This window comes from Myotis daubentonii, chromosome 8, assembly GCF_963259705.1.
Source record: "Myotis daubentonii chromosome 8, mMyoDau2.1, whole genome shotgun sequence".
Taxonomy (NCBI): domain Eukaryota; kingdom Metazoa; phylum Chordata; class Mammalia; order Chiroptera; family Vespertilionidae; genus Myotis; species Myotis daubentonii.
The window spans coordinates 11,429,741-11,456,183 of NC_081847.1; the positions used below are offsets into that span (position 1 = coordinate 11,429,741).

The window sequence follows — 26,443 nt, forward strand, 5'->3', positions numbered from 1 at the left end:
AATATTCCATTGTGTGTATAAAGCACATTTTGTTTATTCACTTGTGGGTGGACTCTTGGTTACTTCCGCCTTTTGGCTCCTGTGACTAATGCTGTTATGAGCATGGGGTTCAGGTATCTCTTATGTCCCTGCTTTCAATCCTTTTGGGTCTGTATTCAGAAGTGGAATTACTGGATCATATGCTTAATTTTGGAGGAACTGACATATTGCTTTCCATAGTGGCTGTACCAGTTTACATTCCCACCAATGGTATTTGCCTTGTAATATCTTATTTTGTATTCAGGCCCCCAAAGTCATTCGCCATTGATTGATTGATCGATCCATTGTTATTTATTGTGATTTCTGTGTTCCGTTACTGCGACCAAGTGCTAGGGACACAGTGGTGAAGGCATCTGCCCCCATGGAGCCCACAGTGTGAACAACAAGCGATAAACGGATGTACAATGAAACCTATGATGACAAATTTTGAGCTGTGCTATAAACACTAATAGGCAGGGCCTCGTTTGGATGAGGAAATGCCCATTTTATAGGAAGAACATTCCCTGCAGGATAGAGCAGGAGAGGGACTTGGTGGAAAGATTTTATCTGAGTTCCACTGAGACTGTATCCCTTAACTGGACAGTTACTGAATTCATACATTCAGCGAAGTCCTGACTGATCTGAGCTGGTTTTCCCATCTGTGAAATGGGAATAAAAGTGAGTTTTAGTAAGGATGAAAAAAGATTATGTATCCCAAATAGCCTCAAACAGAAAAAAACTTCGGTATTTAGAGACTGCTTGTTAAAAGGCATAACAAGTGAATTTCTGCCTGGGGCAAACAGAGAGAATGATCAGATTATAGAAACCTAGTCAGCGAGCAAAAAAAGTTTAATAAAATCCTTTATTCTGGGTTGTTGTTTTTTTTCTATCTCTGGTCCCACCCAGGTCTCTTGGTTTAAGGAATACTAAATGATAAATTTAAAGTGACCTTTGATTATATGTTGGAGGTAGATTCAAAATGTGTACTGTATCTTTTTTTAACATATATATTTTATTGATTTTTTACAGAGAGGTAGGGAGAGGGATAGAGAGTGAGAAACATCGGATCAGCCGCCTCCTGCACACCTCCCACTGGGGATGTGCCTGCAACCAAGGCACACGCCCCAGGAATCGAACCTGGGACCCCCCAGTCCGCAGGCCGACACTCTATCCACTGAGCCAAACCGGTTAGGGCTGTACTGTATCTTTTCTTTTCTTTCTTTCTCTCTCTTTTTTTTTTTTTATGAGTTCATTCGAGCCAAACTAATGGCATGCCGGGAAACACAATCTCAGATGCTCCCTCTCTTCTCTGGTCTGATATTCATGGGAGGGTTCCACCTGAGGGAAACCTCTCCTCAGCTTTATCTGTGGAATTCGTTTCTACAGATCCTGGGTTTATAGGAAGAACTTAGGGCAGGCTTCATTTCACATGTTTTCTTTTACCACAATATTTTTTTTATTTAGCTATTTCATCTATATTGAGCTACTGCAGGATGACAGGGCTTGGGGGGTGACAGCAAGAATTTTGGAGTCAGGCTCAACCACTTCCTAATTAAGTCACTTCACATCTTTGAACCTCAGTTTCCTCATTTTGCAAAATGGACAAAACAATGCAGATCTCCCCAGGAAGACTGAACGAGAAAGTGTGCCTTTAGTGAGTCTTTCCAGGTTTTTTTTTAATTGTTGTCATTATTGGAATTTTTGCAACACAGACTATGATGGGAAAGGTGTATAGTTTAAAGAGATTGTATTATCCCAATATGGGGGTATTTTAAATTCTCTAAAATTGTGTGTGAGTACAACATTATCTTATATTGGATACATATGCAGTGCCTCTCTATGTATTTAATTCCACTAACTGCCTTGCACAATGTAAATACCCAATAGATGTTGAGTAAATGTGAAATCTTCAGCCTTGTAAGTCTTTGATGGGTGTTTCTGTCTTTATTTGGAGTTAACTTCATTGTGAGGAGCTGCAGCCATAAACCCCTCCTCCACATTTGTGCATTGCATCTTCAATTATTATTATCACTTGGAGACTCCAGTGGGACAATTGTATTACTTTGTTCTAAGTAGAAATGGTGAGCATGTTTTAACTATCACCAACTAAAACAAATAAGTACAAACAATGATCTCTTCCATGAAGTTTTCCTTAAGTCCACTACTATTTCTTGAGCTGTAAAGTTACTGTGCACTCATGTGGACTGGTAAATTGCATCTCCTGCTACACTATCTTACACAGGAAAGGTGTTGGGAATATAAGCAGATTAGTCTGCAAGACAGGCGTTAATTGGCCTTATTACTCAGTATGAGAATTCTAAAGGCTTCCGTGTATTATTAAACCAAATTCTTGCCTTTCCAACTTCGGCTGTTGACTGTAGTTCTATCCTTTTTGCTTTAGGGGACTTACATAAAACAACACAAAACATTCTGAGAGACCAAAAATTGGAGGTTAACTTTCCTTTCTTCAGTAAGTTTTTATTGATGGCCACGAATATAAAAAAGACGATCAAGCTGATTTATTTTTTGCCTTGGGTTGTCCAAACACCCAGGTGAACATACTTCTGAGCCCAACATTCTATTTTGCTTGCATTCCTGATGAGCTTACAAGAAACGCTTACAAGCTGGGAACCTGATGAATAACTAATCAACAAAATGCAATGCACAAATGTGAAGGGAGGGTTTATAGCTGCAGCCCCTTAATGAAGTAAATGCCAAATAAAGTCAAACGCCCAGAGGCATCATGGAAACACCCATCAAAGACTTGAAGGTGGAAGATTTTGCATTTATTCAGCATCTATTAAGTATTTACATTGTGCAAGGCAGTTAATGGAATTAAATACAGATTTACTGAATAGCCATATATGCATCCAATATAATGATATAATATAATAATATAATATAATATTGTACTCACACATACAATTTTAGAAAATGCCAACTATCCCCATATTGGGACGATACAATCACTTTGAACTATATATATACCTTTTCCATAACTTCTACATTGCAAAAAAATTCAATAATGACTAGTTTAGTAACGCCCAGAGCACAGTGCTTCCATGGGTGATGTGATAAAGTATGTAAAGTATATGTAAGTATGATGTTATCAGACATTTACGGCTGTGGGGGGAAAATGCAATGGCTTGCTCTTTTGATATTATCTGGCTGTCCTCCTTTTTAAACTGCCCTTTCTAGATTTAGTATTGTTATTTTAAAGTTAAAAAAAAATCAAGGTCGCATTATAACAACAAACTAATCCTTTGCGACTATGAATTCTGGGGGCTATTTATCATTTAAAGCAAAGAAATTATGGTGAGGGAATTATCGGAAAATTCGGAAACTCGAAGGTCACTTTGTGAGTTGAGATGGAGCGGGAAGGTTGAATACACCACCATTTTTATTATTCTTCAGGCATCACGAAACTCCATTTAAACATTTCAACCCCCAAGAAGATGGCAGGGGACACGGGTCTGACCTCGGTTTTAGGTTTGCTTTTTGAGTTTTGGGTAGAGGAGCCAAAAATATGGAGCCACCGAGAAGACCTTCCTCCACGACTTGCGCGGGTATCAGCCTTACAAAAAGTCATTTTTGGAGCACACTCATCCGGGACGCTCGTTCCGAAACTTTCACGGGAGCCCCCTGCTTTTTCCTAGGTGCACAGTTCTTTTTCATTTATCCCCAAGGATTCGGGTCGCTGGGGGGAAAGAGGGTCCCCCCCACCCCACCCCCCTATTTCGCCCGCGACCCAGCCAATCTGAGCGCGGATGCTAATTAGCTGCGCTCCCGGGACGAACACGCCGTTGTCGCCTGCAGGGCCGGACTACAAAGCCCAGCATGCCTCGCCCCTCCCTGATCAATGAGGGCTTATTTAAATGATCTCTGAGGTCTTGGACCCAGGCCAATCAGCTGTCAGGGCTCATGATAAATCGCAATGCATTATTGATAATAATAATTACCGGGACATGCGCGTTCCGGCCGGAGGGGGGTAAATTTCCCCACGCCGGGACCTGGCGGCCGAGCGGGCGAGTCGCCGCGGCGCTGCGGGCGCCCCCATGCTCGCACCATGTCGAGGCGCAAGCAGGCGAAGCCGCAGCACATCCACGCCGAGGAGGAGCGCGGCACGCAGCCGCCGCCCCAGCCGGCCCCGGGGGTCGCGGCCGCAGCGGCGCCGGCGGCGGGGGAGCTGGGTGAGTGGGGCCGGGGCGGCTTTCCCGAAGCTTCGAGGGCGCGGGCAGCGGGGAGCAGCCGAGAGCCGCCGGGGCGCAGGTCCCGCGACGGGAGCCGCCCGCGCCCCGCGCGCCCCGGTGCCTTTTCCCTTTTCCCCGCGCCCCCCACTTGTGTGAGTTTCCCCCCGAGGTGGCCCTCTTGTAAGATGGACCCCGGCTCCCTCCCGAGCGGTCCCGCTCCGGGCCCGCCGCCCCTCTTAATTGGTTCCACTCCCCTCGCCCCCCCGCACTTGTGACTTAGGCTCCCCTCCTCCCTCCTGGCGCCGCTTTTCAAAGAAAGACCCCGGGGGTCCCCCCGGGCTTCCCTCACCCCTCGGGCCTCTCTGGGAGCGGGGGGCGGCGCCCCGCGGGGGGCCCCGGGGAGGCGATCTGCGCCCGCGCCCCTCCCGGGCCCGCGGGGGGAGGGGGCGCGACCTCTGGCCCCCCGGGAGTGGGGTGCGGGCCACCCGCGCTGCGGAGGGGCCGGGGAAGGGCTCGGCGGGCCCCTGGAAAGAGAGTCTCTTTTCGGGTTTTCGCTTTTCCCCGCGGGCTGCGCCGCCCGCCGCCGCTCGCCCTCACCTTCGGGGCCTGACCTCAGCCATCTTGATTTCCGATTCCCAAAATAGCCGGCGCCGAGGTGCGGCCCGGGGCCCGGGCGGGGGCCACTGCCCCGCGGGGTGCGCCTCGCGCGGCTTCTCCGGGCGCCCGGCTCCCCCAGCACCCCCGCGGCCAGCGGGAGGGGAGAGGTCGGCGGGGCTGGGGCTGGGCGGCCGGCCACGCTGCCAGGGGTCCCCGGGTCGGGGCAGCTCGGACCCCGGCCCCGCCCGCCCGCCCGGCCGGCCGGCCCCCTGCTCCGATCCCCTCGCCCTGAGGTTGTGGTGCGAGTTGATTCCCACTGTCCCTGCGCCCGGCCCGCCAAATTGTCGCCTGATAAGTTTCAGCGCCCGCCTGGGGGCGGGTGGGCTGGAGCTCCGCGCGGCGGCCCCCGCTCCCCGTGCCCCGCGCCGGTGGGGGTGCGGCCCCGCAGACACTCGGAGGTGGAACTCGGGTGGGAAGACGGGCGCTCCTCTAAGGCTCCTATCCTTTTTTTTTTCCGAGGAGGGAATGAGGACTTTTCCCAACGATAGATTGGGTTCCTATAAACCCCTACTACCTGCAAAATAACATTTTTTTCCAGGGCAAATGAGAGAGATCGGCCTCGCGGAGGGAGCGGGCTGTGCGTTTTGGGGTGCCTGAGGGTCGTGCCGCGAGCACCCCAGGTCCCAGGAGGGTGGCCGCGCTGTGCCTGGGGGGTGGGGGAAGCCGCTGGCCCACCTGGAACAAAAGGGTTAACCCCGCGCCCGCCCGCCCGCCCGCCGCCTCCGGAGAGGAGGGCGCTCCTGCCCTGACCCTCGCGTCCTGCGCCGACCTCCCCTCCCCCTTCATTTTGGGTGAGCGCGCGCTGGTGGGGCTCCGGTGCGTTGGCACCTTTAGGGGAACTTGTTGCGGGGAGGGGCTGGCCGGAGTTTGCAGTGTTCACCGGGCTGTGCGGTCTCGGGCCCGGCCGTGCGCTCCCTCACTCTTGGGGGGCGGGGGGTCGCTCTTGATCAGCAGGGTCGCAGCGGGCGGCGCGGGGTCGAGCGGCCGCCGAACTGCGCGCGGGCGCCCCCTGGAGGCCCAGTCCCGAGCCGCGCGCTCCGCTGAGAGGCGATTCCCTCCCAGGTACCAGCTCTCACCTGATGGGACGGGGTGTGGGGGGAATGGGGAGCGCTGGGCAGGGCCAAGGATGGGCGTCCCCGGGCACTCCAGGCAGTCGCCGGCGGGATCCCTGGCTGTGCCGGGTGTTTGCAAGTCTTTGGGATTCTTGGAGAGAATGCCTCGATCGTAGGTTGTGTTTGCAGAGTCCCAGGTATCACCGTGGGGCAGAAGGCAGTTTTCCCAAGCAGTCCATTTTAATGGCTGCACTTCGCATTTGGGCCGCCTGTTAGTATCTGAGTACATACAGATATAGCTATATTAGAAAGGTAAATATATAGGTAGGTGTAATTTAAAATTAACATGGGGCTGATCTTACTTTGCAGCGCCCATGTGAGACCCACTTGTAAAGAATACCGTTTTTTGAGGGAGGAAAATGAAGTTTGGCGATCAATTAGCAGATCAAAACATCTGCAGGTGGTCGGGGGGGACTCCAGCTACACGCAGGACAATTAGCATTTTCTCAAAAGAGTTTCCAGTGCCCTTTGTGCGAAACTGGATTACAACCTCCAACGATTAAGCTTCCCAAGTTTCACGTAACTGCCTGGCCCGGGTTTCTAAACTGAAATGATCTACATTGGCCAGTGAGGACTTTGAAAACCGGGCATTTGGGAGCTCCCCTCTTTATTGAGGGATAGGGACGTGTGTGGGTTTGCAGCTTTAATGTTGGAAGCCGACTTTCTGTGTTTCTGAGTGGGGAGAGGCAACCCCTTTGGGTTCATTAAAGAGGTGGTTGCACAGGTAGCTGGCCATTCAAGCCTCTGCTGGCTCCTCACCTGTGGGGAGTTGGACAGGCAGGACAGAGTTGGCCCTTCCTCTTTTTAAGAGAAGGTGGCTTTGTTGTAAGGTTTTAGAGATGTGCGCTGCAGCCTGGTTGTGTGCCTTTCAGCGATGCAACCTGTGAGGCCCACCTGGCTTCTCTGAGCTTTCGACTTCTCGTCTACAGTGGTGTTAAGTGTCCTGTTTAGATCATTTCAACTGTAGAGGGCTCACTGCACTGGGAATGTGGTCCGTAATTCTGTTGTTCAGAGTCAGCATGTCTTTGTTTTTATTTACTTATTTTGTCAAGATGGCGCTGAACTTCCAATTGAGATAATTCTGCATTTTTATCTGCAGCTTACTGTATGCCAGGCCCCAGGCTGGGGACCTTAAGCACATTATCTTTAGTTCTCATTTTTACTCATCTGAGAGTAAGTGGCAGCTCCCAGTGGAAATGGCGTGCCCGTGGCTGCCATGGCTTGTTGGATTGTAGCCTCAATACAAGGCTGTTTGTCCTGGTATGGAGAGGAATTGGCTATGGGGTGGAATTTTCTGTCAGTTCCTTTGGTGAGGGGGCCATGGTTAGTGTTTGGCTGGTTGAGTGTGATCATCTCTCCCCCCTTTTAATTTCTGAGATGTGCGTCTGGAAGCGTTTGGTTTGATGATCTGGTCTTTATTGCCCTGGAAAAATGATGGGGGAAGAGAGTTCAAGGAGTTCCCCTTTTCATCATCTGTTGTACTTTTGATTATTTTTAAAAAGCACCCAAACATTTTTAAAAGCCTCTAGACCCAGACAAGAACTGCTCCTCAGCCACCGTCATGCTCTTTTATTTTTTGACAACCCCCCACCCCCCATAATTTTGTTCCTGTGTCAGGCTTTGTTCTAGGGGGCCCTGGAGAAGGAGGCAACAAAAGTTTCCTGCCTGCATGAATGTTACAAATTTGCTTCGAAGATGAGCTCCAGTTGAGGCAGAATGGATCACATCTCTGTAATGTCAAGCGCGTGGGTAGCAGTGCTCACACACCCTAGCAGCTCTTCCACCTCCTTTAATTCTTTTGCCCCCTTCCTCCCCCTTTTTCAGCAGAGTTCCTGAATTTTGATCCTAGACTGTTTGGAACAATTGTTTTAGCTCTCCATTCAGTAGAAGCTTAATTACTGCTCTAATTTGCCATCTATGAATGAAGTTAAAGGTTTATTAAGTGTTTCTCAGATTGTGGAATTCAGATAAAAATGCACTTTCAACTGGCTCAGTCCTTGAGGACTTCTCCATTTCCTTTTGTTTTTTGGTAATTATCCTGCGTGTGGGGGAGGGCAGTAGATATTGTGTACTTTAATCTACTCATTGTAGTTCTTTAATATAGGGATAGGGGGAGATAAGCTTGAGTCCCAATGCTTCTCAAGATAAACTTTTTTTTGAAGCATTTTCTCATCTCCAGCATTTGATTGGCCTCTGGTAGATGAGCTTTTCTTCCTATACAATGGAAAGAGTATTTTCTCTCCATTTGGCAGTGATTGAATCTAAGACCCCTGCTGGGTTTACTGCATTCTTCCAACTTATTGGATAACTAGATGCTGGGAGATAACATTCCTAAAATTCGGAGTGGGGGTGGGGTGGAAGGATGGAAGCTTTACTTGCTCTGTAATCCTCTGAACTTTGCTTTTTTTTTCCTTTTGGGAAGGGTTCACTTAAGCATGCCCAGCAATTGTTCATAACAGTCCTCTCACTCTTTGGCAAATACGGTTTCAGTATTTGCCAATGGTGGTCTGGATGTAGAAGTACTTTTTACTGCACAAGCAAACAGAGCTCCTGCTGTTTTAAGATTCAAGTGGGATGTGGCTGGTATGGCTACAGAAGAGGCGAGTCTGTGTATACAGTGAAGGCAAGCTGGTATTCAGGTCGTAAATCACTCCTGGAACTGTTAGATCCTTCTAGAGCAGGGAGCTTAACCTTTTTTGTGCCATAGAGCCCTGCAAAACCGAAACTATTTAAATACGTAAAAGGAAATGCATAGAAATACCGGGAAATAAATTGCATTGAGATGGTTATCAAAAGTAAAAACATTTGTGATAAAGTGACACGTGCTTCTTTATGAACACAGTAAGATGTAGCAGCTGGTCAGGTAATTTCTAGAATTTCCAGTAATGCAACAGCCTTAACACCCCATGACAATAATCTGTTTTCTGTTGAAACAAACTCACAGGTTCTGTGATACCACTGTGGTATGTGTTCCCTACATTCATAATGAACAGAAACACTGAATTTTAGTGCAGGTTACTGAAAATAAGTACCTTTCGTGCCCCCCCCCGTCCCCCAACTGTGGCGTGTTCCCTACTTTCATAAAATAAACATTAAATTTTGGTTCAGATTACTGAAAATAAATACCTTGTACTACCCACCACCACCACCACACACACTGTGGTATGTTCCCTACATTCGGAATTAAAAGAAATGTTAAATTTTAGTTCAGGTTAGTGAAAAGAAAATTTTTTTCCTATCTAATTCCATGGACCCCAGTTTAAGAATGTCTTAGAAAACCTGCATTTTTAATGAGAATTTTTTTTAATATACTTTTAGTTCAGAGAGGAAGGGAGAGAGAGAGATAGAAACATCAATGATGAGAATCATTGATCAGCTGCCTCCTGCATGCCCACCACTGGGGTGGAGCCTGCAACCCAGGCATGTCCTCTGACTAGGAATCAACTGTGACTTCCTGGTTCGTAGGTTGACACTCCTTCTGAGGAGGGTGACCACTGAGACACACCTTCCTAGCCTCAATGAGGGAGTATCCCCTAGGGCAGTGATGGCGAACCTTTTGAGCTCGGCGAGTCAGCATTTTGAAAAACCCTAACTTAACTCTGGTGCCGTGTCACATATAGAAATTTTTTGATATTTGCAACCATAGTAAAACAAAGATTTATATTTTTGACATTTATATATTTAAATGCCATTTAACAAAGAAAAATCAACCCAAAAAATGAGTTCACGTGTCACCTCTGACACGCGTGTCATAGGTTCGCCATCACTGCCCTAAGATGTACAATGTATTTGTGGCATTAAAATGTCATGGCAAGGGGGTGATTAGGAAAAAAGATGCTTTAAAAGACTCTATAGAGAGGTGAAATAAAGGAAAAGTCGGAGAAGCTCTGCTCTAGAAGAAACAATGATAAATGAGGCCACAGAACTTCCCTTATAGTATTTAAGAAGACAATCCCCGCTCTTCCGTTTTCTGGTTATCCGTTTGTCCCATTGAGCTACTTAATTGTTTCCGGGTCTCACTTTCCACATCTTCCAAATGGGAGCAAAGACTTGTTTGGGTATCAGAGTATGGAGTGTATATCTTGTTGTTCAGACCCTTACAAAGTGGACTGGGCATTGTGGGGTGGGCTTTCCTGGAGATTTCCAGAAGTAGAATGGTTGAGACAAAGGGTGTAAATATGCTAATTAAAAAGAAACCATAGTACAAAAGTATATACAGTTTATTAATCCTCACCCCAGGGTATTCTTCCCATTTATTTTTAGAGAGAATAGAAGGAAGGGAGAGGAGGGAGTTAAGAGAGAGAAACATAGACATAGCTGTGAAAGAGACACATAGATCAGGGGACTGCGAATTGAACCCGAAACTCATTGGTTTGAGGCCCAGGGCTCCAACCACTGAGCAACACCAGCACTGAGCATTTCAGATCTTGGGGAAGTGTGCCATAGATGCTGTCTGTGTTCTAGAAGTTGATAAATATTTTTAGCTTGATTCTTGAAATAATGACTGTTGTGGAACAGTATTGGGACAAGAAGGAAGGCAGTACCTCCTTGTTGAGCACCACCTGGAAGTTCAGAGCTGCATTGCGTCCTAACCATATTATTTTATTTTATTATTTTTTATGATCCTCATCCGAGGATATTTTTCCATTGATTTTTTAGAGAAAGTGGAAGAGAGGGAAAGACAAATATCGGTGTGAGAGAAACACACGGATTGGTTGCCTCCTGCATAAGCCCCTATCTGGGCCTAGGCCTGGGAGGAGCCTGCAACCGAGTTATGTGCCCTTGACCGGAATCAAACCCGGGACTCTGGTCTGCAGGCTAATGCTTTGTCCACTGAGCCAAACCAGCTAGGGTGTGTCCTAACTTTAAAGTCAACTTCTGGGTGTCCCAGAAAGGTGGTAACCTATGCTCTAGCCACGTCCCGCCCGCCGCGCCCCCCCTCCCCCCCCAGCCAACCGGACTCCTCCCCCTGGAGTTTCTGTGAGAGGAAAGATAGTTGCATTCTCAACAGAAGAAACATGATAGGAAGTGCAAGAACAAAGGACGAGTTCAAATGGAGGTGTGGGTGCTGCCTGCCTGGGTTTTAAAAAGTGTAGTGTTTATGGGGCACCTGTTGGTGCAGAGTCAGAATACTGAAGGCTGGAGGCCCATCTTTTCATCCTAGAAGGTGAGAAGTAGTCAATGAGCTAGTCAAGACTGTTGTCAGCAGCCCTAGTTGCCCACCTTTAGAAATAGGTGGGGGGAGGGGGGATAGAAAATAATTTTTTTTTCAAAGAGCCCTTGTAGGTGGCCGGCTTGTTTGGAGCGCCTTCCCATACATGAAAAAGGTTGTGGGTTTGATTCCTGGTCAGGGCATGTACCTGGACTGCTGGTTCCATCCCCGGTCACAGTGGCTATGGGAGCCAGCTGATGGGCGTTTCTCTCTCTCTTCCTCTCTAGAATCAATAAACGCCCTTGGGTAAGGATTAAAAATAAATAGAAGAGGTGGGGAAACTAATGTTCACTGAATATCTATGGTATCTGTACTTTTCACAGATCCTAGGATGGTTGGTGCTAAGCACACAGTAGGTGCTCAAGCATTTGTTGAATGAATCACTTAACCCAGACATCTACCCTATGAAGTTGTTGTAATTACACATGGCTTTTAAAATTTTATTTATTGATTTCAGAGAGAGAGATGTCGATTTGTCATTCCACTTATTTACATATCATTGGTTGCGTCATGTATGCGCTGTGGCTTGGGATAGAATCCACAAGCTTGGCTTATTGGAACAATACTCCAACCAACTGAGTTACCTGGCTGGGGCTGATTATACATGCTTAATAGCCCACCATATCAAACCTTTTATTGATGGGCCAGTGCTGGATTGGCTTTGCTGGCTTATATGGACAGAAGTCCCTGCCCCTGCTCCCTGATTGGTCAGAATAGAGCTGATTGGCAGGAGCTGCACAGCTCCAATTGGAGGGGGAAAGCTTCCATCTTATTGATTGAAATGGGATTTTAGGAACTGCTTTATAGGGACATGCACTTTAGCCCAGAGGCAGGCAATCCAACTCCACCTTCTCTGTGAAGTGTAGTATGTGTGAGAGGTCCCTGTGCAGAAAAGGCTGCTAAGCTCTGTTTGTTTGTTTGTTTTAATTTGAACCCAATTAGCCACCAGGATCCCTTGTTAGTGACTTTTTTTCTCCTTAGGGTTCACATCCTATATAATAAATAGGTAATATGCAAATTGACCACATCCTTGCACAAAGATGGCCGGCAGGGGAGGGCAGTTGGGGGGGACCAGGCCTGCAGGGGAGGGCAGTTGAGGGGGGACCAGGCCTGCAGGGGAGCCATTAGACATCGATTAGGCTGGCAGGGGAGTGGTTAGGGGCTGATCAGGCAGGCAGGCGAGCAGTTGGTAGCCAGCAGTCCCGGATTGGAGAGGGTGCAGGCTGGGCTGAGGGACACCCGCCCCCTACCCCCAGTGCACAAATTTTGTGCACCAGGCCTCTAGTTTCTAACATAATTTTCATTGACCACATGAAATCGATTTGCCATCAGAAGGCCTGCTTTGAGTGGGGTGAAATCTGTGAAGGCAATTATAACTAGAGACCGGGTGTATGAAATTTGTGCACGGGTAGGGTCCCTAGGCCTGGCCGGCGATCAGGGCCAATCGGGCCAATCGGGGCCTTCCTTCGTTTCACACTGCCCCCTGATGGTCAGCGCATGTCATAGCAAGTGATCGAACTCCCAAGGGGACACTGCATATTAGCCTTTTACATATATAGATAAATTGTATGAGTTTCCTAGGGCTATTGGAATCAATTGCCACAAAGTGGGAGACTTAAAACAACTGAAATTTATTCCCTCATGGTTTTGGAGACTAAATGTACAAAGTCGGGGTGTTGGCAGGTTCGATTCCTTTTGGAAGCTCTGAGGGAGAATCTGTCCCTTGCCTTTGTCCTGCTTTCTATTGGCTCCTACTTCCCTACCTTCTATAAGCCAGCAGCCTTGGTTTATAGCACATAACTCCCTCACCCAGCCTTTTCCCCTGTCTCTAATCTCCCTTTCCTTTATAAGCGTTGGGCAGGGGACTCATGCTAATTACATTTGCAGAGTTCCTCTTCCTCATAAGTAAGGTCACACACACTTGCTGGAGTTAGCGCTTAGACATATTTGCACCCTTGCCAGGTAGCTCAGTTGGTTAGTGTCGTCCCGATATGCTAAGGTTGCATGTTTGATCCCTGGTCAGGGCTCATACAAGATGCAACTAAAGAATGCATGGATAAGTGGAATACCAAATCAATGTTTCCTCTTAAAAAAATAAATTAAAAACAATAGACATGTTTGGAAGGACATTCATTGACCCACCACGTAAGTGGTTGGTTTTTCAGACTCTTTATATATTTTATTTCCTTACACAGACTGATGCATTGTGGGTGGTCATGGTTCTTCCCAAGAAATTGTCTATCTTCCTTCCTTGAACAGAGTTCTTAGCTTTTCCTCTCTTCACAGGTGCTTCAGTGAACTACCCGGGGACTGGTGACGACATGAATGGGGACCGGGCGACAGGAAAGAGGCCTCGTCAGGAGGAGACTCACATCTGTGAGAAATGCTGCGGGGAGTTCTTCAGCGTCTCTGAGTTCTTAGAACATAAGAAAAATTGCACTAAACACCCACCTGTCCTCATCATGAACGACGGCGAGGGGCCGATGCCTTCCGAAGACTTCTCCGGGGCGGGGCTGAGCCACCCGCCACGCAGTCCAAGCGTGAAGGACAGTCACAGGGAGAGTGGCAGCAGCTCAGGGGACATGAAGGAGAAGCCGGGGGCGGAGTCTGTCCTGTACTTAAAGACGGAGCCCGCCCTGCCACCCACAGCCCAGGACTTAAGCTATTTACCCAAAGGCAAAGTGGCCAACACTAACGTCACTCTTCAAGCACTACGGGGCACCAAGGTGGCCGTGAATCAGCGGGGCGCGGACGCGCTGCCCGCCCCCCTGCCCGGCGCCAACAGCATCCCGTGGGTCCTGGAGCAGATCCTGTGTCTGCAGCAGCAGCAGCTACAGCAGATCCAGCTCACCGAGCAGATCCGAGTCCAGGTGAACATGTGGGCCGCCCACGCCCTCCACTCCGGCGCAGCGGGAGCGGACACCCTGAAGACCTTAGGCAGCCACGTGTCCCAGCAGGTCTCTGCGGCCGTGGCTTTGCTCAGCCAGAAAGCTGGAAGCCAAGGTCTGTCCCTGGACACCTTGAAACAAGCCAAGCTACCTCACACAAGCATCCCTTCCACCACCAGCTCGGTGTCCCCGGGGCTGCTGTCCTTCGCCCTGAGGCCGGATGGGACGAGGGTGCTCCCAAACCGCATCCCCGGTGCTTTGCTACCCCCGACCCCGAGCTCTGTGCTCTTCCAGAGCCCTTTCTCCACGGTGGCGTTAGACCCGTCTAAGAAAGGGAAAGGGAAGCCACCCAACGTGTCCCCGGTGGATGTCAAACCCAAAGACGAGGCCACCCTCTACAGGCACAAGTGTAAGTACTGTAGCAAGGTTTTTGGGACTGATAGCTCCTTGCAGATCCACCTCCGCTCCCACACTGGAGAGAGACCCTTCGTGTGCTCTGTCTGTGGCCACCGGTTCACCACCAAGGGCAACCTCAAGGTACACTTTCATCGACACCCCCAGGTGAAGGCGAACCCCCAGCTGTTTACCGAGTTCCACGACAAAATGGCAGCAGGCAATGGCGTTCCCTATGCACTCTCTGTACCTGTCCCCATAGATGAATCGAGTCTCTCGCTAGACAGCAAACCTGTCCTGGTCACAGGGACCCCCAGTGTAGGTCTACCTCAGAGCCTCTCTTCGGGGACTAACCCCAAGGACCTAATGGGTGGCCCACTGGTCCCTGACCTGCAGCCCGGGCCGTCTCCAGAAAGTGAGGATGGATCCCTACTCTCTGGGGTGGGGCCAAACCATAATTCCCCAAGGGTTGGTGGCTTCCAAGGGAGAGGGACGCCCGAGCCAGGGTCAGAGACCATGAAGTTGCAGCAGCTGGTTGAGAACATTGACAAGGCCACCACTGACCCCAACGAATGTCTCATTTGCCACCGGGTCTTAAGCTGCCAAAGCTCCCTCAAAATGCATTACCGCACCCACACCGGGGAGAGGCCCTTCCGCTGTAAGATCTGTGACCGAGCTTTCTCCACCAAAGGCAACCTGAAGACACACTTCGGGGTTCACCGAACCAACACCTCCATAAAGACGCAGCACTCGTGCCCCATCTGCCAGAAGAAGTTTACCAACGCAGTCATGTTGCAGCAGCATATTCGGATGCACATGGGCGGTCAGATTCCCAACACGCCCCTGCCGGAGAGTCCCTGTGACTTGGTGGGTCCGGAGCTGATGATGGTGGGTGAGAGCGGCAGCACGGGGGCTGTCTGTCACGACGACATTGTCGAAAGCATCGATGTTGATGAAGTCGGCTCCCAGGATGCTCCCAGCAGCTCCTCGAAGGTCCCCCTGCCTCTTTCCGGCATCCACTCGGCGTCGCCCACAGCAGGGTTCACCTTGATGGCCCCCCTGGAGGCCTCGGGGAAGCTGGGTCCGGCTCCTCTGGTCCTGCAGCGGCAGAGCAGCCGAGAGAACGGTTCGGTGGAGAGCGATGGCTTGACCAACGACTCCTCGTCCTCAGTGATGGGAGACCAGGAGTATCAGAGCCGAAGTCCAGACATCCTGGAGGCGACCTCCTTTCAGGCCCTCTCCCCGGCCAATAGCCAAGCAGAAAGCATCAAGTCCAAGTCTCCTGATGCTGGTGGCAGAGCAGACAGCTCGGACAGCAACCGCACCGAGATGGAAGGTGATAGAGCTTTGGATTTAACTTATGTCCGTTTCAGGCACAAGGTCATCCAAAAGGAACCTGGGTTGAACTTGGCACACGGACAGTGTGATAGATGTGAAGCATCCTCTGTAGGGCAGGTAGCCGTTCTGCACTTCTGGGTGGAGGGAAAGAGTAACTTCCTTTATCCCAGTAAGGACATCTTTGATTTAATGCCCGTTGGCTGTGGACAGTGGGCTTTTTTTGTTTTTATTTTGGTGTTTGAGCCCTGTGGGGACATATGGGTAATCTTAAAGAGCAGAAGCATTTTGAGGAGGCGGGCACTGTTATTTGGCCACTGAGACAAACCATCATTTCTTGATTCTGAGGTCCCACTCCCTAGTGTGAGGTTCACAAATGAATAACGGGGTAAAAAAAGAATCTAACCCTTTTGAAATGCACATATAAACGGTGGGGTGCCTATTGATGTCATTAATGGCAAAATGGGGGGACAACTACATCAGAGAGAAGGATGGGCACCTGGTCATACTTCAAGGTAACTCTTTATAGAGAGATTTGGACTCGAATGCATGTTATGTGTTAATACCTTTACAGCAAAATGGTAAAATTTCCTAAGTGTGTGAGTCATGATCATTGTCCGCACAGGTAAAGTCAAAGGAGAGCTGCTTCCGGGCTGTGAATTTCCTGAAGCCCTTTCCAGGAAGCCGAGTGGGGGGCAGGAGTTTTCAAAGCTCTTTTTTGGTTTGAAGTGCGAATGAGTTTGGGGTGATCAAGTTTTGGGATTTTTTTCTCTGCGCACTAGGTCGGAGCAGTCTCCCACCCGCATTTGTCCGAGCCCAGCCAACCTATGTCAAAGTGGAAGTTCCTGGTGCGTTTGGACCCGCGACCATGTCCCCAGGCCTGGCACCTTTGCTGGCGGCCCAGCCACGCCGCCAGGGCAAGCAGCACGCCTGCACGCGGTGCGGGAAGAACTTCTCGTCGGCCAGCGCCCTCCAGATTCACGAGCGGACTCACACGGGGGAGAAGCCCTTCGTGTGTAACATCTGTGGGCGAGCTTTCACCACCAAAGGCAACTTGAAGGTGAGTTCCCTGGGGTTTCGGCGGGGATAGGACCCAGGTGGGGAGGGGCATCTCTTGGTGTTCTCCATCCACAGTACACCTTCTACTAGGAGCAGATGGGATATACACTTCAAAACTGGCTCTTCAAAGAAATATTCTTTAAAAAGAAGTAAATTTTCTTGTCCTAGCCAGTTTGGCTTAGTGGATAGAGTGTTGGCCTGTGGACTGAAGGGTCCAGGGTTCAGTTCTGGTCAAGGGCACGTACCTCGGTTACAGGTTCGACTTCCTCCCTGGCTCTGGATCCCTGGCCTGACCAGGGCACATGTGGGAGGCAACCAGTTAATGTGTCTCTCAGATCAATGTTTCTCAGTCTCGCTCCCTCCCTTCCACTCTCTGAATATCAATGGAAAAAATGTCCTCGGCTGAGGATTAACAAAAAAATAAAAAACAAAATAAAAATAATTGTATTTTCTCTATCCTGGCATCTCTGATACTGGACGCTTCTTGCTGTCGGTGTCTGTGATCAGTGATTCTTTTCTAATCTCAGTGGCAGCTAAAATCATGACACATTTTACAAGGAGAGGACACGAAGTCTGCACTCCGCTCCCGTCTCTTGGTGTTCAGTTTAGTGTAGGCCATTGTCCTTCCGGGCTGGGCGGACCATGCTGCCTTTCAGCAATCGTTCAGTAGCTGTGTGAAATCATAAATGGTATCTGTCATGGGTGGTAACGTAGAATTGACCAATCACGTGATGGCCACCCTGCACTGTACGTTGCTTTTGTCTTCTGAGGCTGCTGGTTTGAAAAGAATGCCATCTGTTAAACATACAATAAAGTACCACCGCAGTGTGCCTCCAGGTCATCAGCAGTGCATTTCAAAATAGAACAGCTGGTTCTATGGCCTATCGTTACATGACACGTTGGTTCCACCTAAGATTTCACACAGGAGATGGAGAGAAGACCCTCCCACGTAAGGATTGGAAGTGGCCTGCATGAGGACACAGGATGGGAAATAGGGGACCTGAGTTTTCCTCTTGGCCTGGCCTCTGGTTTTACACAAGGCATGTTTCTCTGGTTCTCTTTCTCTCCCTCTCCAGAGTAGAACACTCGTTTAATTCTTGGTAGTTAGAATAAAGATCGGAACTTCATCTTAAAGATGACCTAGGAGACAACTGTATATGTCATTTTAAAAACTGAAAATACTTATTACAAAACAACCTATTCTTTTCAGTCCAATTGGCAAAACTGCGGGAGGAAGAACATGAAGTAAGTTAAGCTCTAGTACGACTCCCAGAAATACAAAGGTTACATTTGATCACAGGCCCTGCCATCAGCCAGGGGAGGTCTGGAGCTGCTCTCGCTGCACTGGGGGCTTGAGGCAGGTGCTCCTCGTTCCTGGGTTTCCCAGGCATGGGGGTCCTGGTAATGATGGCCTCAGGCTTGTCCTGGAGATGAAATGAGTTATATAGTAAAGTGTTTCAAATTATGCCTGCAACATCTTAACAGCTTCTTAGAGCGATAAAGAGCAAGTCACTTCCAAGCTCTGTGAGGTAACTCCCGACTACTAAGGATGTCAGTGAAGATGAAATGGGAAAGCCTGGTACCGCTTCAGTTTTTTAAAGAAGCTGAAAGGGGGTTGAGAATTCAAGCAGAACCAGGAAAGTAATTGCAGGAAGGAGTTGAAGAAGCAGTAGGTAGTACAAGCATCTACATTTTTTTTTTCCTCAAGAGAACAGATATCTGGTTTTTTATATATGAAATCTAATTTTTAAATATAAATTATATTAATACTGTTTGGCTACAACCAAACCCCCACACAGGCTGACTGTGGCTTGCCAGCATGCATTCACATCTCGGTTTCGGTGGAAACCTTTCTGTCCCTCTTCCCCTAGGTTCACTATATGACGCATGGCGCCAACAACAGCTCCGCGCGCCGCGGGAGGAAGCTGGCCATCGAGAACACCATGGCTCTTCTAGGAACAGACACAAAGAGGGTCCCAGAGGTGTTTCCCAAGGAAATCATGGCCCCTTCAGTGAACGTGGACCCTGTCGTGTGGAACCAGTACACCACCATGCTCAACGGTGGCCTGGCCATGAAGACCAACGAGATCTCGGTGATCCAGAGCGGAGGCATCCCGACTCTCCCGGTGTCCCTGGGGGCCAGCTCCGTTGTCAGCAACACCACCGTCTCCAAGATCGATGGCTCCCAGTCGGTTAGCAGCGATGTGGAAAAGCCGGGTGCTGCTGACAGCGTCCCCAAACACCAGTTCCCTCACTTCCTGGAGGAAAACAAGATTGCGGTCAGCTAAGCGACGGGAGAGCCCGTGTGAAGGAGAAATGCAGAGTGACCGCTTGAACTGGATCTTTCGTTTTTGTCGTTGTTGTTGTTGTTTAAAAACCCATCTCCTCCTGTTTGTTTTCTTACTGATGTGCAAATGTTTACAGTTGTGACCACAACCTCAGGCACGTCCAACAATCACGATGTTGCTATGCTGCTTTGCTAAAAAAACCAAACCAAACCACACACACACTAAAATAAATACAGACTAGTATTTTTTTTTTTTTTTAAATTTTGGAAGAAGCGGGTCTTGCAAAGTGGCTTTGTTACTTGAGACAAACTGTATATATGAAGACTTTGTACAAGCTAGAGGAACTATTTCCAAAGATTGTCCCCTGTTTCAAGTTGGAACTTACTGAACCGCGATGGGAAAGAAACTCACTGGGGAGGGGGCGCTGCATACTTCCGGGACTGTGTGCGGGTAAATGGACTAGGTCTGTCGTCCTCGGTGGCCTGCTTTGTATGTCCCTCAACCCTGCACCCCTCTTTTGTTTTGTTTCCTTTTTGAATGTACTTCCCTTTTTATTTTTAACTAAGGTGTGGCATTACAAAATTCCTTCCACCTTGGGCCCGTGAGTAGGAGGCCCTCCAGTGGACGGTCTTGGTCCCTCGGGAGTCGGTGTGTGTGTTGCTGCTGTTGAAATAGATTTCAGTGGGAGCCCTAAGCGTGCCAATGTCTTCCCTGCTTCCCGATGCCGCCTTCCTGAGCACCAGGACAGGTGGGCACCTGAGCAGGGGACCTCAGGTGACTTGATTTAGTTCACCAGTGCCTACTCTAGCGAAGAAATGAGTCTTTCGTTCTTGAAGAAACTCATGGAGGGCATGTTTCCGATAAGAGGTTCACATACTACTTTTTATAAAAATTTTGATGTGACTTATGCCAAGTAATTGTGAAGATTCTTTTCCCCCGTGAGTACTGCATGAAGGTTACGAAGTTGGAACAGGCGAGTCCTGGGTATGAAAGCTTTAATTTATCTACCTCATTTATTTTTTATTTTTGTAGCTTTAGTCTCTCTTTTCCTATTTTGTGACCGCTGAAAGTGTTCCCAGTCCCTGTCTTAAACCTAAGAGTTGATGTATTGGTGGGAGCGGCTGGACCTTCAAGATGTTTCGTGATTTTTTTTTTTTTTAATCCCTTTCTTGCATATCTAATAAGCAAATGCTGAAACTTTGCTCTGATGGTTTGACGAGGAAGAAGAAGGAAAGACCCTGGTTTCTGAGTCTTTCCCCTCAATGTGGAAGTGTACATCAAAACGTGTATCAAAAGTTGGTCTCTGAGTTATTGCACCTGACTTCAGGATAAAAAAAAATTATTATTTTTTTGCCAAGTTGTGCCTTTCCTTCTGAAATTGTAAATGAACACAATACTAGAACCTGTTTACACTGTGAAGTGGATATTGTTACAGAGGACATGCCAGAGGCTTTCTCACTGTTATGCCTTGTGAATGTACGATCTACAGAGAAAACCTTGTAGTTTTACCTGCTGATGCTGACTGATGGAAAATAAATTTTGGTATTTTTCCCCTCACCAGATGTGTGTAAGTTTTTCTGGTCCTTTCTGCTCTAACCTGAGAGTCCATTCTTGACAGACATTTCCAGGTGACTCCTGACCTCAAGGTCCTACAGTGAAGATGTTTATCCAGTTACATTTGTGCTTGACCCACTTCTCAAGCACGTAACCAACTACTTGCTGGTTCATATCTTTTCTTTTTTTAAAAAAAAACATTTTTTTATTGATTTCAGAGGGAGAAAGAGAGAGAGAGAGAAACATCAATGATGACCGAGAATTATTGACTGGCTGCCTCCTGCACGCCCCACACGAGATCAATCCCGCAACCCAGGCTTGTGCTCCGACCGGGAATCGAACTCTGACCTGTTCATAGGTGGACACTCAACCACTGAGCAACACTGGCCAGGCTGTATCTTTTTTTGAGGCATAAAAGTTTTATTAGAGTTAACTTCACTAGAGAACTCTTGCTTATGTTTGCTTATGACTATAGAGGACTTATGCACTGGACTACCACACATCTCAGTCCATCCTGACCAAGTCACTGGGCAGAGAGACAATATTTTTAACCATCTCATAATTATGGGTTGCTTAGGAGGGAATGGGCTGAGAGTCAAATAGGCAGCCCTTGATTCCAAGGGTAGTGGGAAAAGTGCTCATTGGAGGGAGACACAGGGCAAGGCCAGGTTAGTGACCTACTGGTGACGTACCCTCTTGTGGCCCATCTTTTGCTGTTTGTCTTTGCAAACCCAATGGCAAGAAGCAGCATGAGACCCCAGAACCTTTGTGGCTGTGGACCCCGCATTATCCTGAGGTATATTCCCTTGACATCCAGCAAAGGGCTGGGAGTTGTGTTCTGATGACCTTTGACCTGCATGTCAACTTCCTTTGCAAGTGGATGCTTTCCACCCTCCCCTGACCCTCAAGGTCTGTCCTTTGGCCTCAGTGCTAAATTTAGGAAGAAGCAGCCACACTGACTCAGAGCCAGATGAAGCTGGTCCTTAAGATAGCTGAAATGGAAAGTACCTAATTGAAGCTAATAACATGCCTTGGTCCCAAGTGTACAATTTTCACACTTTCTCCCTCTTGATAGTAACCCACAGGTTAGTTATGTCTTTCTGGACTCAAATGTATGGTAATTATTTTATTTAAGAAAAAAAGTACATATCTTTTCCCCCCTCTCCAGCATATTTTACACATCTTTCCCAGGCAAAGCCCGTTTCTGGCTAATTGTTTTTAAATATCTACAATAATGTAGAAATGTTTAATTAGCTATTTTAGACGGTACGTCTATTTCCCTCAAACTATTTTGTTAAAGCATTTTGATCATTGCCCTGGCTGGGTAGCTCAGTTGGTTAGAGCATTCCAATATGCCCAGGTTGCAGGTTCAATCCTCAGTCAGGGAGCAACAAGAAGCAACCAATGAATGCATAAAGAAGTGAAACAGCAAGTGGATGTGTGCGTCTCCCCCCCCCCCCCCCCCCCGCCTCTCTAAATTTAACAAAAATTTTTTAAAAAAGAATTTGATCGTCTTTGTGGCATAGTTTTGTTTTTTTTGCATTTGAATTAACTCAGTAAATTTGTACTTGAGGGATTACTAGCACAAAAATTGTGATGTTTCCATAATTGTGTGGTGTGTGTGTCTATTTTCTCAGCCCTAATCTTTGAAGCCCATTCCATAAATATATATATATTAAAAGCCTAATATGCAAATTGTCCCCTCTGGTGGTCACTATTATGTGCACTGACCACCAGGGGGTGGCACAGAACATGGTGGGCATCAGCAATGGGACACTGGCAGTGGGCAGCAGTGGAGGTGCCGCTGGCCACAATGGGCCCTGCCGAGGGCAGGACAGAATGGTGGAGCAGGTGAGGGGGTGGCACCAGGCCAACACGGGATGCCAGGCGGGGCTGCGGGGCTGTGAGGCTGGGGGTGCAAGCCTGATCTCTGCAGGCCACCCTGAGGGACCCCATCTGTGCACAAATTTGTGCACCGGGCCTCTAGTATGTGTATACATATTACACATATATATACAAAAGCTTTCAGCTCTTTTTTCCCCCCTTTTTATTGACTTAATTGGGGTGACACTTGTAAACAAAACAGGTTTCAGGTGCACAATTCTATACATCATGATCTGTACATTGTATTGTGTGTTCACCACCCCAAGTCAAGTTTCTGTCCATCACCATTAATGCCCATATACCCTCCTTCCCTCCCTCGATCTCCAGGCAGTCATCACACTGTTGTTTCTGTTCATGAGTATTTTTCTCTATTTTTTGCTCATTTCCCTCCACACACTGCCATCTGGATCTCCCCTCCCCCCACAACTGTCTGCCTGCTCTCTATTTTGATTGTTAGTTCATTTTGTTCATTAGATTTCACATATGAGTGAAATGATATGGTACCTGTCTTTCTCTGATTGGCTCATTTCGCTTAGCAGAATGCTGTCCTGGTCCACCCATGCTATTGCAAAGGGTAAGATTTCCTTCTTTATTTATGGCTGAGTATTACTCCATTGTATAAATGTAACCACAGCTTTTTTTATCCACTCACCTACTGATGGACTCTTGGATCGTTTCCACATATTGGCTATTGTAAATAACGCTGCAGTGAACATGGGGTGCATATATTCTTTCCGATCGGTGTTTCGGGTTTGGAAGAGTAGGCTGTGATGTGAGCACAGTGCGTCCTCTGAGTTTATGGAGCACAGGAGGTAAGAAATACAGCCGCTGTAGAACTTGCTCTTCAGACTTGAGACCTGCCTGTCTTCTCGTGCCTTCCTCTGTGGGTTCCACATGTTCAGAACTCTGTTTTGATATTTGATAGATGATTTAAGGGGTTCTCAACATCTTGACTTGTATAAATGGCCAGTTATATTTCAGTAAAACTTGGGCGGGGGTGGGGGGGTGGGAGGGAGGCAAACTTCTTTTTCCCTGGCCTGCTGGCTTTAGTTGGTACCCCCAGAACATGTTTAAACATAGTGTTCTGGGAAAGGAATTGTTTGCATGATGTGGATGCATTTGGAGAGGGGGCCCTCCAGGTGAAGTACTTTTTGGCAGCAGAACTTGCCTAAGAGCCATTAAGAATGGGGAAGACCCTAGCTGGTTTGGCTCAGTGGATAGAGTGTCGGTCTGCGGACTGAAGGGTCCTGGGTTTAATTCTGGTCAAGGGCACATGCCCGGGCTGTGGGTTTGATTCCCAGTAGGGGGCATGCAATGATTCTCTCTCATCATTGATGTTTCTATCTCTCCCTCTCCTTTCCTCTCTGAAATCAATAAAGATATATTAAAAAAAAAAAAAAAAGGGGAAGGTGGCCCTGGCCGGGTGGCTCAGTTGGTTGAAGCACCCTCCCAGACACCAAAAGGTTTCGGGTTCCACTCCTGGCCAGGGCACATACCTAGGTTGTGGGTTTGATCCCAGGTCTGGCGCATGCCGAAGGCAACCAACCGGTCAATGTTTTGCACATTGATGTTTCTGTCTCTTTTCCTCTCGATAAGAAAAAGAAATCAATAAAAGTGTGCCCCGCCCTGGCCAGTTTGGCTCAGTGGATATAGAGTGTTGGCCTACGGATGGAAGGGTCCCAGGTTTGATTCCGGTCAAGGACACATGCCTTGGTTTCGGACTCAATCCCCAGTGTGGTGCATGCAGGAGGCAGCCGATCAATGATTCTCTCTCATCATTGATGTTTCCATCTCTCTCTCCCTCTCCATGCCTCTCTGAAATCAATAAAAATATATAGCTTTTTAAAAAGTGTGTCCTGGGGTAAGGATTTTTTTTAAAAAAGGCAAGAACGGGGAAGGTGAGGTTCCGTTAAATCTGACTGCACCAGGATGACCCAGGTGGCAGGGTAGCTAAAACCACAAGGAAGGTGTTGAACTAGCTGCACGTTCATAGAAAGCTCTTCAATGGCAACTCCCATCACAAGACGACCTCCGGCAGAGGGCTTGAGCCCAGCAGGGAAGGTAACACAGTCAGGTATGTAGGAAGTCCAGAAACAAGAGGTTGTTTGGGAAGGAGTTAGATGATAAAGGTACCTTTCAAATCGGGAAACAAGGGTTCATGATGAGATAACTGGCCACTCCTTCGGGAGAGTCCCAGGTCAGCGCTGCGGCTGGGTGCCCTAGGGCAATTTAACTGTGGCTCCTCAAATAACTCACCTGCAAAATGGGGATACTACGTGGATCGTAGCACAGAGAGATTGTATGAGAGTATGAAAGCGCTTGGTCTAGGCCAGTGACGGCGAACCTTTTGAGCTCGGCGTGTCAGCATTTTGAAAAACCCTAGCTTAACTCTGGTGCCGTGTCACATATAGAAATTTTTTGATATTTGCAACCATAGTAAAACAAAGACATATTTTTTGATATTTATTTTATATACTTAAATGCCATTTAACAAAGAAAAATCAACCAAAAAAATGAGTTCCCGTGTCACCTCTGACACGCGTGTCATAGGTTCGCCATCACTGGTCTGGGCCCTAGGGCACAGGGAGCATTCCAATATGGTAGCTGTCTCTGTTTCACCTGTTTGGCTCAGCAAATCTACACAGTCCCATTTAGTTAATTTTGTTCCAACTCTGGATCAGGTAGATTCTCTTGGTTCAATTTCTTGAGCCTGAGGGAGGAGGTCACGTGGTTCAGGAGGTGCCCTCTGGTCGGCAGCTCCTTTATCTTGAAGATAATGTCCATTTTGCATCTCAGAAACTTGGGAGAAATTATTTTTCCTGACCTCCGTAAATGTCCTGAGTAAATTGTGTCAGAGACGATTCTATCTTCATCTTCATTTTCTCATATGGCGAAGACCACAGAGGAGGAAGAAGAAACTAATGGATTTTTTTTTTTACTAATGGAATTTAAGATTGCTAATCTTTGGGATTCCACAGGCCAATGAAATTGTTTTTTAAAAAAATATGGGAGGGGGGTGGCCCAGCTTGTAGCCTAGTTGGTTTGATCTCCAGTTAGGGCACATACAAGAATCAACCAATGAATGCATAAATACGTGGAATGCCACAAATTGGTGTCTCTCTCAAATCAATAAATAAAAATTTAGCCCAGCCAGTGTGGCTCAGTGGTTGAGCATAGACCTATGCACCAGGAGGTCACCGTTTGATTCCTGGTCAGGGCACATGCCTGGGTTTCGGGCTCAATCCCCTGTAAGGGGCGTGCAGGACGCAGCTGATCAATGATTCTCTCTCATCATTGATATTTCTCTCTCTTCCTCTCCCTTCCTCTCAGAAATCAATAAAAATATATTTAAAACATTTAAAAAAAATAGGGGATGTGAAACAGGGAACTGTTTAGGGTTGCCAACTTTTTATTTCTAGCAAGTTAGGATGATTAACAAGCATCTCATTCACATTCTATTTTATTATCCACATGGCATTCTGCACTTTAAAATGTTTACTTGTTTATTTTCTGTCTACCTTGTTAACATATTTTAAAAAGGAGAAGTCATGACTTCTACAAATATAAAATGGATAAGATTTTATTAACAGATTTACAGTGGAGTCAAAGAATTGCAAGAACTCCCCAATGATAGGCAATCGGGAATGTTGAAGTGAATTTACAAATCCTGGTCAGTATCCACAGGGCAAGAATCCAGGGCATCCCATGGGACAGAATCCATCTGCATTCCTATGGACAAGAATACTTGTATTGCTATCAGTTTTCTCCACCTTGTCCAGTTGTAAAATAGCTCAAAGCAAGGACAGGCACAGGTAACCCTGCCCTTTTCAAAGTCATTTATAACCTCCTCCAG

At 47.7% G+C, this 26,443-nt stretch overlaps 1 protein-coding gene across 1 annotated transcript; it reads left to right on the forward strand.

The window, feature by feature from the left end:
* Window positions 1-4,036: 4,036 nt before the first annotated feature.
* Window positions 4,037-19,586, forward strand: SALL4 (spalt like transcription factor 4). The gene is made up of 4 exons (XM_059705287.1): window positions 4,037-4,208; window positions 13,476-15,806; window positions 16,588-16,865; window positions 18,736-19,586. Exons 1-4 carry the CDS (start codon window positions 4,085-4,087, stop codon window positions 19,150-19,152), a joined length of 3,150 nt encoding a protein of 1,049 aa, XP_059561270.1. The 5' UTR covers window positions 4,037-4,084; the 3' UTR covers window positions 19,153-19,586.
* Window positions 19,587-26,443: the final 6,857 nt, after the last annotated feature.

Excerpts from the sequence above, each read along its gene's own strand:
- SALL4 (XM_059705287.1), top strand. The coding sequence starts at position 4,085 with ATGTCGAGGCGCAAGCAGGCGAAGCCGCAGCACATCCACGCCGAGGAG. Across the intron at positions 4,209-13,475 it reads GCCGGCGGCGGGGGAGCTGG|GTGCTTCAGTGAACTACCCG; the intron begins GTGAGTGGGGCC and ends CTCTCTTCACAG. Across the intron at positions 16,866-18,735 it reads CCACCAAAGGCAACTTGAAG|GTTCACTATATGACGCATGG; the intron begins GTGAGTTCCCTG and ends CTCTTCCCCTAG.